The sequence below is a fragment of the Spermophilus citellus genome, assembly GCF_964194105.1.
Source record: "Spermophilus citellus genome assembly, chromosome: 1".
NCBI lineage: Eukaryota > Metazoa > Chordata > Mammalia > Rodentia > Sciuridae > Spermophilus > Spermophilus citellus.
The window spans coordinates 70,717,820-70,737,307 of NC_138182.1; the positions used below are offsets into that span (position 1 = coordinate 70,717,820).

Genomic DNA, 19,488 nt, shown 5'->3' on the forward strand with positions numbered 1-19,488 from the left:
ACAATGAAATACATAAACAAATCCAGGAAGCAAAAGATCAACTATACACGGAGATAGAGGTTATAAAAAACAAACAAACAGAAATCCTAGAAAGGAAGGAAGCAATAAACCAACTTAAAAACTCAATTGAGAATACTACCAGCAGAGTAGAACACTTAGAAGATAGAACATCAGACAATGAAGACAAAGTATTTCAACTTGAAAAGAACATAGACAGCTCAGCAAGACTGTTAAGAAACCATGAGCAGAACATCCAAGAAATACGGGATAACATTAAAAGACCAAACTTGGGGCTGGGGATGTGGCTCAAGCGGTAGCGCGCTCGCCTGGCATGCGTGCGGCCCGGGTTCGATCCTCAGCACCACATACCAACAAAGATGTTGTGTCCGCCGAGAACTAAAAAATAAATATTAAAAATTCTCTCTCTCTCTCTCTCTCTCTCTCTCTCTCTCTCTCTCTCTCCCCTCTCTCTCTCTCTTTAAAAAAAAAAAAAAAAAAGACCAAACTTAAGAGTCATTGGGATACAGGAAGGCAGAGACCTCCAAACCAAAGGAATGAGCAATCTATTCAATGAAATAATTCGAGAAAACTTCCCAGACTTGAAGAACGAGATAGAATCCCAAATCCTAGAAGCCTACAGGACGCCGAATGTGCATAATCATAAGAGATCCACACCTAGACACATTATAATGAAGATGCCCAACATACAGAATAAGGAGAGAATTTTAAAAACTACAAGAGAAAGGAAGCAGATTACATTTAGGGGTAAACCAATCAGGATAACAGCTGATCTCTCAACACAGACTTTGAAAGCTAGAAGATCCTGGAATAACATATTTCAAACACTGAAAGAAAATGGGTTCCAACCAAGAATTGTGTATCCAGCAAAATTAAGCTTCAAGATGGAAGATGAAATTAAAACCTTCCACGATAAACAAAAGTTAAAAGAATTTGCAGCTAGAAAACCATCTCTCAAAAAAATCCTCAGCAACACATTACAGGAAGAGGAAATGGAAAATAACAATGAAAACCAACAGTGGAAGGTAGGACAGTAAAGGGGGGAAAATAATCAAAGAGGAAAACAAACCATATTCAGTAACATAAATAAACAAATATGGCTGGAAGGATAACCCACATATCAATAATAACCCTAAATGTTAATGGCTTAAACTCACCAATTAAGAGACACAGGATAGTAGAATGGATCACAAAACATGACCCAACAATATGCTGCCTACAGGAGACGCATTTGATAGGAAAAGACATACATAGACTGAAGGTGAAAGGTTGGGAAAAATCATATCACTCATATGGACTTCGGAAACAAGCAGGAGTGTCCATACTCATATCAAATAAAATAGATTTCAAGCCAAAGTTAATCAAAAGGGATAAAGAGGGACACTACATACTGCTCAAGGGAACCATACACCAACAAGACATAACAATCATAAATATATATGCCCCAAACAATGGTGCAGCTATGTTCATCAAACAAACTCTTCTCAAGTTCAAGAGTCTAATAGACCACCATACTATAATCATGGGAGACTTCAACACACCTCTCTCACCACTGGACAGATCTTCCAAACAAAAGTTGAATAAGGAAACTACAGAACTCAATAACACAATTAACAACCTAGACTTAATTGACATATATAGAATATACCACCCAACATCAAGCAGTTACACTTTTTTCTCAGCAGCACATGGATCCTTCTCAAAAATAGATAATATATTTATGTCACAGGGCAACTCTTAGACAATATAAAGGAGTAGAGATAATACCATGCATCTTATCTGACCATAATGGAATGAAACTGAAAATCAACGATAAGAGAAGGAAGGAAAAATCATGCATCACTTGGAGAATGAACAATAGGTTACTGAATGATCAATGGGTTATAGAAGACATTAAGGAGGAAATTAAAAAATTCTTAGAGATAAATGAAAACAGAGACACAACATATCGGAATCTATGGGACACATTGAAAGCAGTTCTAAGAGGAAAATTCATTGCATGGAGTTCATTCCTTAAAAAAAGAAAAAACCAACAAATAAATGATCTCATACTTCATCTCAAAATCCTAGAAAAAGAAGAGCAAAATAACAGCAAAAGAAGTAGAAGGCAAGAAATAATTAAAATCACAGCTGAAATTAATGAAATCGAAACAAAAGAAACAATTGAAAAAATTGATAAAACTAAAAGTTGGTTCTTTGAAAAAATAAATAAGATCGACAGACCCTTAGCCATGCTAACAAAGAGAAGAAGAGAGAGAACTCAAATTACTAGCATACAGGATGAAAAAGGCAATATCACAACAGACACTTCAGAAATACAGAAGATAATCAGAAATTATTTTGAATCCTTATACTCCAATAAAATAGAAGATAGTGAAGGCATCGATAAATTTCTTAAGTCATATGATCTGCCCAGATTGAGACAGGAGGATATAGACAACCTAAACAGACCAATATCAATTGAGGAAATAGAAGAAACCATCAAAAGACTACCAACTAAGAAAAGCCCAGGACCGGATGGGTATACAACAGAGTTCTACAAAACCTTTAAAGAGGAACTAATACCAATACTTTTCAAGCTATTTCAGGAAATAGAAAAAAAAGGGAGAACTTCCAAATTCATTCTACGAGGCCACCATCACCCTGATTCCTAAACCAGACAAAGACACTTCAAAGAAAGAAAACTACAGACCTATATCTCTAATGAACCTAGACGCAAAAATCCTCAATAAAATTCTGGCGAATCGGATACAAAATCATATCAAAAAAATTGTGCACCATGATCAAGTAGGATTCTTCCCTGGGAGCAAGGCTGATTCAATATACGGAAATCAATAAATGTTATTCACCACATCAATAGACTTAAAGATAAGAACCACATGATCATCTCGATAGATGCGGAAAAAGCATTCGACAAAGTACAGCATCCCTTTTTGTTCAAAACTCTCAAAAAAATAGGGATAACAGGAACATACCTCAACATTGTAAAAGCAATCTACACTAAGCCCCAGGCTAGCATCATTCTGAATGGAGAAAAATTGAAGGCATTCCCTCTAAAATCTGGAACAAGACAGGGATGCCCTCTCTCACCACTTCTGTTCAACATAGTTCTCGAAACACTGGCCAGAGCAATTAGACGAAAGAAATTAAAGGCATAAAAATAGGAAAAGAAGAACTTAAATTATCACTATTTGCAGATGACATGATTCTATACCTAGCAGACCCAAAAGGGTCTACAAAGAAACTATTAGAGCTAATAAATGAATTCAGCAAAGTGGCAGGATATAAAATCAGCACGCATAAATCAAAGGCATTCCTGTATATCAGTGACAAACCCTCTGAAATGGAAATGAGGACAACCACTCCATTCACAATATCCTCAAAAATAATAGAGTACTTGGGAATCAACCTAACAAAAGAGGTAAAAGACTTATACAATGAATACTACAGAACCCTAAAGAGAGAAATTACAGAAGATCTTAGAAGATGGAAAAATATACCCTGTTCATGGATAGGCAGAACTAACATCATCAAAATGGCGATATTACCAAAAGCTCTCTATAGGTTTAATGCAATGCCAATCAAAATCCCAATGGCATTTCTTGTAGAAATAGAGAAAGCAATCATGAAATTCATATGGAAAAATAAAAGACCCAGAATAGTAAAAACAATGCTAAGCAGGAAGTGTGAATCAGGTGGTATAGCAATACCAGACTTCAAACTATACTACAGAGCAATAGTAACAAAAACAGCATGGTACTGGTACCAAAACAGGCGGGTGGACCAATGGTACAGAATAGAGGACACAGAGACCAACCCACAAAACTACAACTTTCTTATATTTGATAAAGGGGCTAAAAGCATGCAATGGAGGAAGGATAGCATCTTCAACAAATGGTGCTGGGAAAACTGGAAATCCATATGCAACAAAATGAAACTGAATCCCTTTCTCTCGCCATGCACAAAAGTTAACTCAAAATGGATCAAGGAGCTTGATATCAAACCAGAGACAAGGCATCTGATAGAAGAAAAAGTTGGCTACGACCTACATACTGTGGGGTCGGGCTCCAAATTCCTCAATAGGACACCCATAGCACAAGAATTAATATCTAGAATCAACAAATGGGACTTGCTCAAACTAAAAAGTTTTTTCTCAGCAAAAGAAACAATAAGAGAGGTAAATAGGGAGCCTACGTGCTGGGAACAAATCTTTACTCCTCACACTTCAGATAGAGCCCTAATATCCAGAGTATACAAAGAACTGAAAAAATTAGACAATAAGATAACAAATAACCCAATCAACAAATGGGCCAAGGACCTAAACAGACACTTCTCAGAGGAGGATATACAATCAATCAACAAGTACATGAAAAAATGCTCACCATCGCTAGCAGTCAGAGAAATGCAAATCAAAACCACCCTAAGATATCATCTCACTCCAGTAAGATTGGCAGCCATTATGAAGTCAAACAACAACAAGTGCTGGCGAGGATGTGGGGAAAAGGGTACACTTGTACATTGTTGGTGGGACTGCAAATTGGTGCAACCAATTTGGAAAGCAGTATGGAGATTTCTTGGAAAGCTGGGAATGGAACCACCATTTGATCCAGCTATTCCCCTTCTGGGTCTATTCCCTAAGGACCTAAAAACAGCATGCTACAGGGACACTGCTACATGGATGTTCATAGCAGTACAATTCACAATATCAAGACTGTGGAAGCAACCTAGATGCCCTTCAATAGACGAATGGATAAAAAAAAATGTGGCATTTATACACAATGGAGTATTACTCTGCATTAAAAAATGACAAAATTATAGAATTTGGAGGGAAATGGATGGCATTAGAGCAGATTATGCTAAGTGAAGCTAGCCAATCCCTAAAAAACAAATGCCAAATGTCTTCTTTGATATAAGGAGAGTAACTAAGAACAGAGTAGGGAAGAAGAGCATGAGAAGATGACTAACATTAAACAGGGATGAGAGGTGGGAGGGACAGGTAGAGAGAAGGGAAATTGCTTGGAAATGGAAGGAGACCCTTAGGGTTATACAAAATTACATACAAGAGGAAGTGAGGGGAAAGGGAAAAATAATACAAGGGGGAGAAATGAATTACAGTAGAGGGGGTAGAAAGAGAAGAGGTGAGGGGAGGGGAGGGGAGATAGTAGAGGATAGGAAAGGCAGCAGAATACAACAGACATGAGTATGTCAATATGTAAATCAGTGGAAGTGTAACTGATGTGACTCTGCAATCTGTATATGGGGTAAAAATGGGAGTTCATAACCCACTTGAATCAAAGTGTGAAATATGATATATCAAGAACTATGTAATGTTTTGAACAACCAATAAAAAAAAAGAAAAGCCCTAGAGTCAGTTCTAACATTTATAGAATATTTTTATAAAGCTTAAAACAGAGTCAAAAGTAGGTTTATATATCACAATAGAGTAAGCAGGGCTGGGGTTGTGGCTCAGTGGCAGAGTTCTTGCCTAGCAAGTGCGAGGTGCTGGGTTCGATCTTCAGCATCACATAAAAATAAATTAAGAAAAATAAAGGTATTGTGTCCAACTACAACTTACATATGTATATTTAAATCTTATAAGCATAATGCCTCTTGAAATTGTTCATTTAAAGCAATATTTAGTAGAAATAATATTTACAAACAATAAAAACTAGAATCTACAAGGGAAGAGGAAAAGAGGAGAAGGAAAAAACAAAGAGAGGAAGAGGAAGAAGGAAGGTGAAAGAGAAGGAGAAGAAGAATTCTGCTTCTCGGGATTATGAAATGTTTAAGTTCTTATCCTCTAACACAAGTTTATCTACAAGTACTATCATCTTCTTCTCTTCATACCTGGAGGAAAACTCATTCTTTCAACTTTTCAAACCTAATTTGTTTTTTCTAAAATATTCTTGAGGGGCTTGGGTTGTGGCTCAGTGGTAGAGCATTTGTATGGCATGTGTAAGTCACCGGGTTCAATCCTCAGCACTGCATATAAGCAAATAAATAAATATCCATCAATAACTAATAAAATAAAAAATAAATAAAATATTCTTGACCCTACACCTCCCACCTCACAGAATTGCTTCTACTTGTGCTCACACAGAGATAACTCCCAAATTGATATCTCTAGCTGGCAACTTTCCTTTGAGCTTGAGCCCCACATAGTACACACTGAACACCTAACATCCACCTTAAAACCCGAATACTCAGACCTAAACTGCATCATTATCCCAGCCAAGTGCATATACCTTGCTAGCACCTGAATAACACTGCTGAAATACAAGTCTAATAAGACTCCTTGGCTTATGATCTTCAATGCTTTCTATTCATAAGATAACTAAACTGGTCATGTGACACCTAAGGCCCTGCATGATCTAGCTTCTGCTCTCAGCCTCTATCCCTATCTTAGCCAGTGCTGTATCCTCATTCCCATGTGTTTCGCTAAACCTATCAATCATTAAAGGTCGAAAGGACAGTTATTGATTTGCTTATTATACCTACTAGAGAACACTTTCTTGAGAGCAGAGATTGTGTCTGATCCATTTGTTCTCAAGGCCTAATATAATGCCAGCTACAAACACACATATATACACACATAAAATTTACTGAAGTACAAACTAAATAAATAAGTATATGTGAATCTACATCTTTTTAAAAAATATGTAGTAGGACTACCTTCAAATCTGTTCAGTGTTAGAAGTATGACTCTTAAATATTACTATCAAAATATTATGCGGCCATAAAATTTAGAAAGCTTTAGAGGATCTGATTTATCAGTGAAAGTTCGAGCTAGATAAAAAACTCAACATAGAAGGAATACGGCAAAGGTAAAAAATCTCTTTTTAGAACATCAATGAGCACTGACTCATAAAATGCAAAAATAAATGACAAAATCTAATAACAGTCAAATTCAGTTTAACTTTTAAAAGAAAGGGGGAGCTGCTATAAACATTGATATGGCTGTGTCACTGTAGTATTTCTATTCATAAGACAACTAAACTGGTCATGTGACACCTAAGGCCCTGCATGATCTAGCTTCTTTTAAGTACTTTGGGTATAAACCAAGAAGTAGGATAACTGGGGCAAATGATGGTTCCACTCCAAGTTTTCTAAGGAATCTCCATATTGCTTTCCATAATGGTTGCACCAATTTGCAGTTCTACCAGCAATGTACGAGTGTATACTTTTCCCCACATCCTTGTCAACAATTATTATTGCTTGTACTCTTGATAATTGCCACTATTCCTGGAGTGACATGAAATCTTAGAGTAGTTCTTATTTGCATTTCTCTAATTACTAGTGATGCTGAATGGAAAAAGAAAATGTGGCATATATACACAATGGAATATTACTCAGTCTTAAAGAAGAATGGAATTATGGCATTTTCAGGTAAATGGATAGAGTTGGAGAATATCATACCAAGCAAAATAAGCCAATCCCCCCCCCAAAAAAAGGCAGAATATTTTCTCTGATATGCAGATGCTAATTCACAAGGGGAGAGGTGGGGTGCACTAGGGAAAAATAGAGGTACTTTGGATTAGACGGAAGTTAGTAAAAGGAGAGGATCGGGTATGCGGGTAGGAAGGATAGTATAATGAATCAGACATTATCACCCTCTGTGCATATATGATTACATGACCCGTGTGATTCTACATCATGTACAACCAGAAGAATGAGAAGTTATACTCCATTTATGTATGATGTGTCAGAATACATTCTGTCATGCGTAACTAATTAAAACAAATAAAAATTAAGGGGAAAAATAAAACTGTATTATAATGACATTTCAACAACAAATAAAACCTGCATTTAACCATGTGAGGAAAAAAAGGGAGGAGGAAGAAAAATCTCAGGAGAGAAGGAAAAGAAAAGAATGGAAGAGGAAAAACCTGAGATAAGCAGCATTTGGAGTGAAAGAAATAGTCAAAAGGAAAAGAAAAATGCCAGTATTTCTTGCCTGCCCTCAATTTCCTATTAATTTAAACCATAATCCCTCAAGTGATGTAAAGGGCTGCCAAAAAACATCACCTCAAAGTTTCACTCCTTACCCAGGCAGCATGCTGGCTGCCACCGTAGAGAGAGCTCACTTCTCTCTTTGTATCTCATTGATTATATGAACACATTGATTCTCTCCAAGCTTAATTTCTTGAAATAGTAACTATTTCTTAATAAATTACAGGGTTCATTGGGAAGCAACTGAAAATCATTTGTCCCAACCTGACATCTTTAACTATAGTTGTTATTTATTAAGCACTTACTATTTGCCAGGTACTTATTTTCTCAAGCACTCAACATCCATTAATTCATGTAATCTTCACTACAACCCTATGAGTAAATAATAGTCATATTTTATACATGACAAAGTTGAGGCACAGATATGTCAAACCACTTTCCTAGTACTTTAGTACTACAAACCACATAACTCGTACTTTAATAGGGAGTGTTTGAACACAAACAGTTTGGCTCCATAACCCATTTTCCTAAGCAATACACTGTGTTTCCCAACAGGTCAGTACATGGTGGAAAAACTTAGTATTAAAAACTTGGGCTTTGGGGGCTATGATTGCAGCTCAGTGGTAGAGACTTGTCCAGCATGTGTGAAGCACTGGGTTAGATTCTCAGGACTACATAAAAAATAAATAAATTAAATAAAGATATTGTGTCCATATTAAAAAAAAATTAAGAACTTGGGCTTTTAATTTTCTTTTAAAGATACCCTTTTGGTTCTGTTATCATGCTGAAAATTTTTTGAGAATGCCTGATACTTTATTTCTTTAATATTCATTTATCCTGATGATTTAAAACTAAGAATCAGTTGCACTTAGTCATACAGTATTTTTTAATACGTACCACAGTTTATTTTCAACATCTGCATTTCTGTTGCAAAAGATTTCTCTGTACTTCACCCCATCCAATACTGTAGTGAACTTAAACACTGATTACCATAGTACAGTGTGACCTGCCCACACACAGAATCATATTCTTACAAAAGAATATCATACAAGTCCTGCAGTCTTACATCCTAACATTTTTTTCCTAAACCTCTCCTAAATAAGCATAAGAAATAATAATCAGAGACCATGATCTGTACCTGGAAAGACTTAAAGGGATTAAAGAAAGAAGCTAGAATTGGTGCAGATGACACACTAGAGACAGGTAAAAAGTAAAGGATCATGAAACAGAAGATATGGACATTGGAAGATGGCTGATTAAGAAGTCAAGAATGTTCACAAAATCTTACTATTATGTGAAACAGAAAGCAAGTCATCTGCTGAAAATTAGGTTAGAAGAATCTGACAGAATCATTGAGGACAGTGGCATACTCAGGAATATCTATCATGAAATGGGCAAGAGAAATCAGATCAGAAGCACAGATTCCATCTGTGCTGCTAGTGCCAAGGAATAAAAAACACTTGCATTGTATCTCATGTATATAGACACATCAGGAAGTAAGTTTTCTTTTTTTTTATTTTTTTATTGATTATTTAAAGCATTACATAGCTCATGATATATCATCTTTCATGCATTTGACTCAAATTGTGTTTTGAACTCCCATTTTCACCCCAAATACAGATTGCAGAATCACATCGGTTACACATCCACATTTTTACATAATGGCATATTAGTGACTGTTGTATTCTGCTACCTTTCCTATCCCCTACTATCCCCCCTCCCCTCCCCTCCCCTCCCATCTTCCCTCTCTACCTCCCCTGCTGTTGTTCAATTCTCTCCCTTTTTTTCCCTCCCCCTTGCCCCTCATAACCTCTTATAATTTTATGTATCATTGAAGGTCTCCTACTATTTCCATGTGCTTTCCCTTCTCTCTCCGTTAGGAAGTAAGTTTTCAAGACATACTTTTAGAATATCATTTTGGTAAAAAAGACAAAATATGAACACTTTTGACAGAAATCATTTTTAAATGTCTCTATTTAGAAAATAGCAATATGCATGAATCACATAATCTACCATTTTTAAGTGTTTATATTTTCATCTATTCTTTTGTTATAAATATTAATTGCACTTACTATATTGAAAAACTATTTTATGAATAAAATAATATTAGTTTTAAAATATACAAATATTTAATCAGAAATCATTAAGAATAATTTATCTATTAAATACATGTTTTTGTAACACCGAAGTACCTTATATGCATCTAGTAATAGGGAACAGTATCAAAATGGTATTGATACTGATTATTTTCCTAGACAAGGGGAGCCAGAATAGCAAGAGTACAATTATAAGCTTAGGTGGAAAAGGAAAAAGCTTTCAGCTCAGCTGCTGCTCAACCAGGAAAAAATAAAATAAAATATATACCTGCACTAGAGATCACTCCCTGCTGGGGCACTCTCTCAGCTTTCTATGGCTCTTGGCTTACAGCAGTTTGTGCTTATTCTTGTGTTCACCTTACTGGCAGCCCACCACCTCAGAGTTCCACTTCCACCTGCAGTGGCTCACTGCCTCCATGCCAGCATCTCCACTCAGTACTGCTTCTGTACTTTATAATTGTCCCTGTAACATCCACCAGCCCACTGGTCTCCCTGCCTAGGCTTTCCAAGTACTCCCCACTGTGTTACCAACTCTTAACTTTCTTGGAGCTCTAGTTAGAAAGTTGTAGTTTTCCTGGTTTGTTCCAAACCTACTCTTATCCATAAGTCAGGTTATTTTTAAATCACCATTTTAGATAACTATCAAGAATACAAGCAACAATAAGTGTTGACAAGGATGTGGAGAAAAGGGTACCCTCATACATTGCTAGTGGCATTGCAAATTGGCACAACCACTATGGAAAGCAGTATGGAGATTCCTTAGAAAACCTGGAATGGAACCACCATTTGATCCAGCTATCTTACTCCTCAGTCTATACCCAAAGGACTTAAAATCAGAATACTGTAGTGATGCAGCCACATCAATGTTCATAGCAGCTCAATTCATAATAGCTAAACTGTGGAACCAACTTAGATGCCCTTCAACAGATAAATGGATAAAGAAACTGTGATACTTATACACAATGGAATATTACTCAGCATTAAAAGAGAATAAAATTATGGCATTTGCAGGTAAATGGATAGAGCTGGAGAATATCATGCTAAGTAAGCCAATCCCCCAAAACTAGAGACAGAATGTTCTGATAAATGGATATTGACCCATTTGGGGGGGTGGTGCGTAATGAAGTAACTTTGGGCAAAGAGGAGGGGAAGGGGTATGGGGTAGGAAAGACGGTGGAATGAGATGAACATCATTACCCTAGGTACATATATGACTGCACATGTGGTACAACTCTACATTTCGTGCAATCAGAGAAATGAAAAGTTGTGCTCCATTTGTGTACAATGCATTGAAATGCATTCTGCTATAATGTATAATTAATTAGAACAAATTTTAAAAATTAATTAATTTTATAAAAAGCTGAATCTTTTAACCATACATATATATGTGTATTATAGCCAGAACCCCTCAAGTAATGCATCTAAATAGAATGCAGTGGCTTACCTTTGGAAGCTTGATAGGGGGTTCTTTGGATTCCTCCTCTTCATCACTATCTGATTCTCCACTCTGCACAGAGTTCTTAGATGCAGCTGCCAATGATGTTTCCTTTTTTTGCCATTCCAGAACGCAATGGCGTACATTACAGTAAATATTGAAAGCAGAAGGATTGCTATGTAGTTTGATATCTGGTATGATTACTGTATTCTCCAAGTTTTCAGACTGAAATACAAGATAGAACATTTCAATATCACATTCTTTTCTATAATCATTAATTTCCATTTTAAATAAAAATGTAAAGAATAGACAAACTAAACTGACATGCAAAAGTCATATAAGTGACAAAGACATTTTAAGTCTATTCACTCAACTTCTAGTACTCTTTCCACTACCTTCACTACTTTTCGAGTAATAAAACAATTAACAAAACTGACAAGGCTGGAAAAGGTCAAAGAACTTAACAAAAATATCCTTTGGTCCCCATGATTGAATAAAGTCAACAAAGTTTAACTGCTGGAATAACATATAAAAGAACATCAATTTAATGCCTTTTTAAGGGACACCAAACATGCTATAGCATCTCAATGAACTACTAAAAATGCTGCATTACATTTTGAATTCTGTCAAAAGTATAGGGATTTATATAGAAATTAGGACTCAACAAGATATAATTTTCATCAACTCATTAATTTCATTCTCATTCAAATAACACTAATGTCAAGAAAACTGCAATTATGTTTCTCAAACTCTCTCTTAGCTATCAGTTTGTATAAAGGCTAAAAAACCACGTGGTTGGTAATCTGTTAAAATAAAACAATTTACTTGTTTAAATATGTAAACAAAAATGCCCAGCGTTTCACTCATCAGATAGATAGCACTACACTTTTGATATCAATATGTACATTACAAATATAGAAAAGTGTTATATTTTGCAAATTCAAGTTCTAACAATTAGAGTATGTCCAGGAAGTATATGTAAGGTAAATAAAATGAAAACTCAAGTAAAAATACACTTGGTCCCCAAATTTTGCTCTTCTTCCATAAAGAATTTGGGGAAAAGGAAATAAGAAATATTCCAAGAAAACTGCCAAGAAAAAGTTAAACTGGCATGTAACCTGTGAGCATATCTTTGAGAGATTAAAAGAAAGCAAATATCAACAACCCAAATTTAACAATACATAAAAAAGTAATACATCATAACCAACTGGTATTTATAACACAGGAACAATGCTGATACAACAATGGAAAAGAAATTAGTGTAATTTCTCATCAAACAAAATAGAGTAAAAAAACATAAAATTCTACAAATAAACATGGAAAAATATTTGACAAAAATATAATACCAATTCAAAATAAATTATCTAAACACATTAGGAGTAGAAGGGAATTTCTTCAAATTAATAAAGGGTAACGGAAAAACCCACATCTAGCAAAACAGATTGAATGACGCCTTTTTCTAAGATTGTGAACAAAGCAAACAAAACTACTCTCAGTAACTCAATTCAGTCGTGTATGAGATACACTATCCAATAAACTAAGAAAACAAAAACAAACAAAAAACATAATCAGAAAAAAATATCTTCCAGAAAAAAAAAAGTCTTCATTTCTGGAAGGCTTGTAGAAAATCTTAAGGAATCTTCAAAAAAGAAAAATAAAATAAAAATAAAAGCTTCTAGAAGTAATATGTGGATTAGGCAAAGTCACAGGATGCAAGATCAGTACATAAAAACATGTAATATAACCATATACAATGAATGAACAATTTTAAATGTCATTTTAAAATAATAGCATTAAGTCACAGACAAGAAAAAAATATTTGCAAATACATATCCAATAAAGAATTAGTACTCAGAATACATAATGCCTGGAACTCAACAGTAAAAACAAAAGAATCCAGTTAGAAAGTGGACAAAACACTTGAATCATTACCAAAGATTAAGAGAACAAAAATAAGCTCATAAAAAGAGATTAGCATCATTAATCATTACGAAAATTAAATTAAAATACAGTACACATATAATTTTTCTTTCATTTTAATTGCTTTTTTCTTCATGTGTTTATTATTTAGCCTTGGTTTAACTTCTGGAAGGGTAAAATTTTACATGGGCTTGAGTTATTTGCTTGTTAATACTTTGGGTTTTGTTCTTCTTATTTCCCCTTTCTCTTTCTACATCTATTAACAGCCAAATTTTCCCATCCCATCTTCCTCGCTTTGTTTACTTTTAGCTATTTGTCATTCCTCCTCCTTTATAGCCATCATACCACCTTCTCTCCTTTTCCATCTTGTTCACTTTTTCAATATTTTAAACCTTCTCTTGCCTTTCCACTCTATTTTCTCTTCACTTAAGTATCAGTTATTTTCACTAACTGAAAGAATTATATAGTTTATGTAATTCCTACCCCATTCATGTTGCTGTGACTACACGATACATTGTAGATACCTGCTGTTCAACGTCTGCTCTAGTTCACAGTTATTTATTGCCAGTGCTAATGTCAAATACTGACCACAATACCTCTCCAAGTGGTAATTAGTGTTATAGATGTTAAAGTAGATAGCAGACACTTATTTTAAGGCTACACATCAGTTGCTAACACTACTGCTATTCCTTGCTCCCTCTTTCTCTAAAATAAGTGGGAAGTGATCGGGATACTACAAGTTCACAGAGTAGAGATCCTGCTGCTGTACTATACTTCCAAGTAACAGAAAACTTCACTCCATGGAAATGGAGGTGAAAGTGGTTAATACACCAGGTTTATTCAGAAATATTACCCTGAGTTTTTAAAGAATGAGAAGAACCAGGACCAGAAACCAAGTACTATACTAGGACTTCGGAAGCATGTATAAAAAATAAAAGTACAGAAAACACATAAACACATAGAGATTAAAAAATATTCTTTTAAAGAACAAATGGAACATAGAAGAAATGAAAGAAGAAATCAAGCAATTTCTTAGAAACAAATGAAAACAGAAATAAAACATTAAAATCTATGGAATAGTATAAAAGCAGTTCTAAGAAAAACTTATAGCACTGAGTGCCTATGCTAAAAACAAAAAAACAAAAACCAGAAAGATCTCAAAATGATAATTTAATAATGCTATGCCTAGGGCATTAGAAAAGGAAGAACAAACTAATGCCAACATCAATAGAAGACAGGGGATAATTAAGGTCAAATCCAAAATTAATGAAATTGAGAATTTAAAAAATTACAAAGGATAAATGCAACAACATGTTGGTTCTTCGAAAACATAAACAAAATTGATAAACCCTTCGCAAACAAACAAAAGAGAGATAAGACCAAAATTAGAAATGAAAAAGGAAGTATCACCAGACACTTCTAAAATCCAGAAGATCATTAGATATTATTTTGAAAATTTATACTCTGATAAACTGGAAAATCTAGAAGATGTCAACAAATTTCTAGATATATATGACCTGCCCAATTTGAAACAGGAAGATACAATAGACAATATCACAAATAAAATTCAATCAACAATTAAAAACCTTCCAAAAAAGAAAAGCTCAACACCAGATGGATTCTCGGCAGAACCCTACCACACCTTTAGAGAACACAGTCTTGTTCAAATTATTCCATGAAATAGAAAGGGAAGAAATACTCTCAAATACATTCAACAAAGCTGGTATAATCCTGATACCAAAACCAGACAAAAGAAAGAAAATTACAGATCCACATCTCTGATAAACATAGATGCAAAAATCCTTAATAAAATATTAGCAAACCACATTCAAAGACACATCAAGAAGATACTACATCATCATCAAATGGGTTTCATCCCAGGGATATAAGGTCGGTATACACAAATCAATAAATGTAATTCACCATATATATATGCAACACCCTAGGAACCAAGCCTTTAACACCTGGGTCTTTGGAGGGCATTAAAGTATCTAAGCTATAGCAGTAGCTAAGCAATTAGGAAGAAACCAAAGTTGAAAGACATACTACCTGATTTCCAGACTTATTATATAAAGACAAACCTAGCTCAACTAAACAAACCACATTCAAGAAAATGACACAAACAAATGTGGCAAACTGATTTTTTATAAAAATGCCAACACAATTCACTGGAAACTTTAACAAATGGTGCTGAATCAACTGAATATCAATGTGAAGGGAAAAAAAATGAACATGGACACTTAGAGCCAAAATTAACTTGAGATAGACCACAAACCTAAGTATATTAGATAAAACTATAAATTCTCCATGAGCAATGTAAAGAAGAAAATCTTTACCTTAGGATAGACAAAGATTTCTTAGGACACAAAATACAGGGATTATAAGGGAGAAAAAAATCAACTAATTGGATTTATAAAACTTTTGTTTTTCTCAAGTACTATAAGGAAAGAAAAAAGCAAATCAAACAGGTTTTGGAATACAGATATCTGACAAAGTACTTGTATCTATGATTTATAATTCTGACAATTTTACAAGAAGACAATTATAAAAGGAGGAGCAAGATCTCAACAGATATTTCACAAATAGCCAAGCATATGAAGAGAAGTTCATGTCATTAGTCATTAAAGAAAAGCTAAAACCACAGTGAGAAACCCCTATACGCCAAATATAATTACTAAGATCTTAAAATCTATTACCATGTTTCTGCAAAACTCTGAAGCCACTGGATTTGTCATATACTGCTTTGAGATTATAAAATGAACCACCATTTTGGAATGATTTTTCAGTTTCCTTTTTTTTTTCCCAGTACTAGGGACTGAACCCAAGGGCACCCGACTGTTGTACTGTATCTCCAGACCTCCCTGCTTTTTTAAAATTTTGAGATAGAGTCCCAGGGTTTGCAAGGCTCACTTGAACTTGTGATGTTCTTGCCTCAGCCTCCTGAGTGGCAGGGATTCCAGACGTGGGCCACCATACTCAGCAGTTTTTCAGTTTCTCAAAGAACTACATTTACCATGCAACCTGTGAGGAAAGAACTAACACTGCAGGTTTGGTTGCTTAGTCCTGTATTTTTCTTTTTTTTTTAATTTATTTTTTTTATTGGTTGTTCAAAACATTACAAAGCTCATGACATATCATCTTCCATACATTTGATTCAAGTGGGTTATGAACTCCCCTTTCTTACCCCAAATACAAGTTGCAGAATCACATCGATTACACATCCACATTTTTACATAATACCATATTAATGACTGTTGTATTCTGCTACCGTTCCTACCCCTACTATCCCTCCTCCCCTTCCCTCTCATTTTCCCTCTCTATCCCTTCTGCTGTTGTTTAATTCTCTCCCTTGTTTTTTTTCCCCTTTCCCCTCACAAACTCTTATATGTAATTTTGTGTAACAATCAGGGTCTCCTTCCATTTCCATACATTTTCCCTTCTCTCTCCCTTTCTCCCACCCCACTCGTCTCAGTTTAATGTTAATCTTTTCCTCGTGCTCTTCTTCCCTGTTCTGATCTTAGTTGCTCTCTTTATATCAAAGAAGACATTTGGCATTTGTTTTTTAAGGATTGGCTAGCTTCACTTAGCATTATCTGCTCTAATGCCATCCATTTCCCTGCAAAATCCATGGTTTTGTCATTTTTTGTGCTGCGTAAAACTCCACTGTGTATAAATGCCACAGTTTTTTAATCCATTCATCTATTGAAGGGCATCTAGGTTGATTCCAAAGTCTAGCTATTATGAATTGTGCTGCTATGATCATTGATGTGGCAGTATCCCTATAGTATGCTCTTTTAAGGTCCTCAGGGAATAGACCGAGAAGGGCGATAGCTGGGTCAAATGGTGGTTCCATTCCCAGCTTTCCTAGGAATCTCCATACTGCTTTCCATATTGGCCGCACCAATTTGCAGTCCCACCAGCAATGTACAAGTGTACCCTTTTCCCCACATCCTCTCCAGCACTTATTGTTGTTTGACTTCATAATAGCTGCCAATCTTACTGGAGTGATGGTATCTTAGGGTGGTTTTGATTTGCATTTCTCTGACTGCTAGAGATGGTGAGCATTTTTTCATATACTTATTGATTGATTGTATGTCCTCCTCTGAGAAGTGTCTGTTCAGGTCCTTGGCCCATTTGTTGATAGGGTTGTTTGTTATCTTATTGTTTAATTTTTTGAGTTCTTTGTATATTCTGGATATTAGGGCTCTATCTCAAGTGTGAGGAGTAAAAATTTGTTCCCAGGATGTAGGTTCCCTGTTTACCTCTCTTATTGTTTCTCTTGCTGAGAAAAAACTTTTTAGTTTAAGTAAGTCCCATTTGTTTATTCTTGTATATAACTCTTGGGTTATGGGTGTCCTATTAAGGAATTTGGAGCCCGACCTCACAATATGTAGATCGGAGCCAACTTTTCCTTCTATAAGGTGCAGAGTCTCTGATTTGATATCTAGCTCCTTGATCCATTTTGAATTGACTTTTGTGCACGGCGAGAGAAAGGGGTTCAGCTTCATTTTGTTGCATATGGATTTCCAGTTTTCCCAGCACCATTTGTTGAAGATGCTATCCTTTCTCCATTGCATGCTTTTAGTGCCTTTATCAAATATAAGAAAGTTGTAATTTTGTGGATTGGTCTCTGTGTCCTCTATTCTGTACCATGGGTCCACCCGCCTGTTTTGGTACCAGTACCATGCTGTTTTTGTTACTATTGATCTGTAGTATAGTTTGAAATCTGGTATCGCTATACCGCCTGATTCACACTTCCTGCTTAGAATTGCTTTTGCTATTCTGGGTCTTTTGTTTTTCCATATGAATTTCATGATAGCTTTATCTATTTCTACAAGAAATGCCGTTGGGATTTTGATTGGCATTGCTTTTAACCTGTAGAGAACTTTGGGTAATATTGCCATTTTGATGATGTTGGTTCTGCCTATCCATGAACAGGGTACATTTTTCCATCTTCTAAGATCTTCTTCTCTCTCTCTCTTTAGGGTTCTGTAGTTTTCATTGTATAAATCTTTCACCTCTTTTGTTAGGTTGATTCCCAAGTATTTTATTTTTTTTTTGAGGATATTGTGAATGGGGTGGTTTTCCTCATTTCCATTTCAGAAGTTTTGTTGCTGATATACAGGAATGCCTTGGACTTATGCGTGTTGATTTTATATCCTGCCACTTTGCTGAATTCATTTATTAGTTCTAGTAGTTTCTTTGTAGACCCTTTTGGGTCTTCTAGGTATAGGATCATATCGTCCGCAAATAGTGATATTTTAAGTTCTTCTTTTCCTATTTTTATGCCTTTAATTTCTTTTTTCTGTCTAATTGCTCTGGCTAGTATTTCAAGGACTAAATTAAATAGAAGTGGTGAGAGAGGGCATCCCTGTCTTGTTCCAGATTTTAGCGGGAATGCCTTCAGTTTTTCTCCATTTAGAATGATGCTAGCCTGAGGCTTAGCATATATAGCTTTTACAATGTTGAGGTAAGTTCCTGTTATCCCCAGTTTTTCTAGTGTTTTGAACATAAAGGGATGCTGTACTTTGTCGAATGCTTTTTCTGCGTCTATCGAGATGATCATATGGTTCCTTATCTTTAAGTCTATCGATGTGGTGAATAATATTTATTGATTTCCTTATATTGAAACAACCTTGCATCCCAGGGATGAATCCTACTTGATCATGGTGCACAATTTTTTTGATATGCTTTTGTATTCGATTCGCCAGGATTTTATTGAGGATTTTTGCATCTAGGTTCATTAGAGATATTGCTCTGTAGTTTTCTTTCTTTGAAGTGTCTTTGTCTGGTTTTGGGATCAGGGTGATGTTGGCCTCATAGAATGAATTTGGAAGAGCTCCTTCTTTTTCTATTTCTTGAAATAGCTTGAAAAGTATTGGTATTAATTCTTCTTTGAAGGTTTTGTAAAACTCCGCTGTATACCCATCCGGTCCAGGGCTTTTCTTGGTTGGTAGTCTTTTGATGGCTTCTTCAATTTCTTCCTTTGTTATTGGTCTGTTTAAATTGTGTGTGTCTTCCTGACTCAATCTGGGCAGCTCATATGACTTAAGAAATTTATCGATGTCT

The 19,488-nt window shown here is 35.3% G+C and overlaps 1 protein-coding gene across 11 annotated transcripts in view; it reads right to left on the minus strand.

The window, feature by feature from the left end:
- MYCBP2 (MYC binding protein 2) overlaps positions 1 to 19,488 on the minus strand; it is a 295,622-nt gene that overhangs the window by 225,039 nt on the left and 51,095 nt on the right. For all 11 annotated transcript variants that reach the window (XM_081291229.1, XM_081291222.1, XM_081291231.1 and 8 more), the window contains exon 3: positions 11,509 to 11,724. In XM_081291229.1, the coding sequence (XP_081147355.1) occupies positions 11,509 to 11,724 (216 nt within the window). The remainder of the gene's footprint in view (positions 1 to 11,508; positions 11,725 to 19,488) is intronic.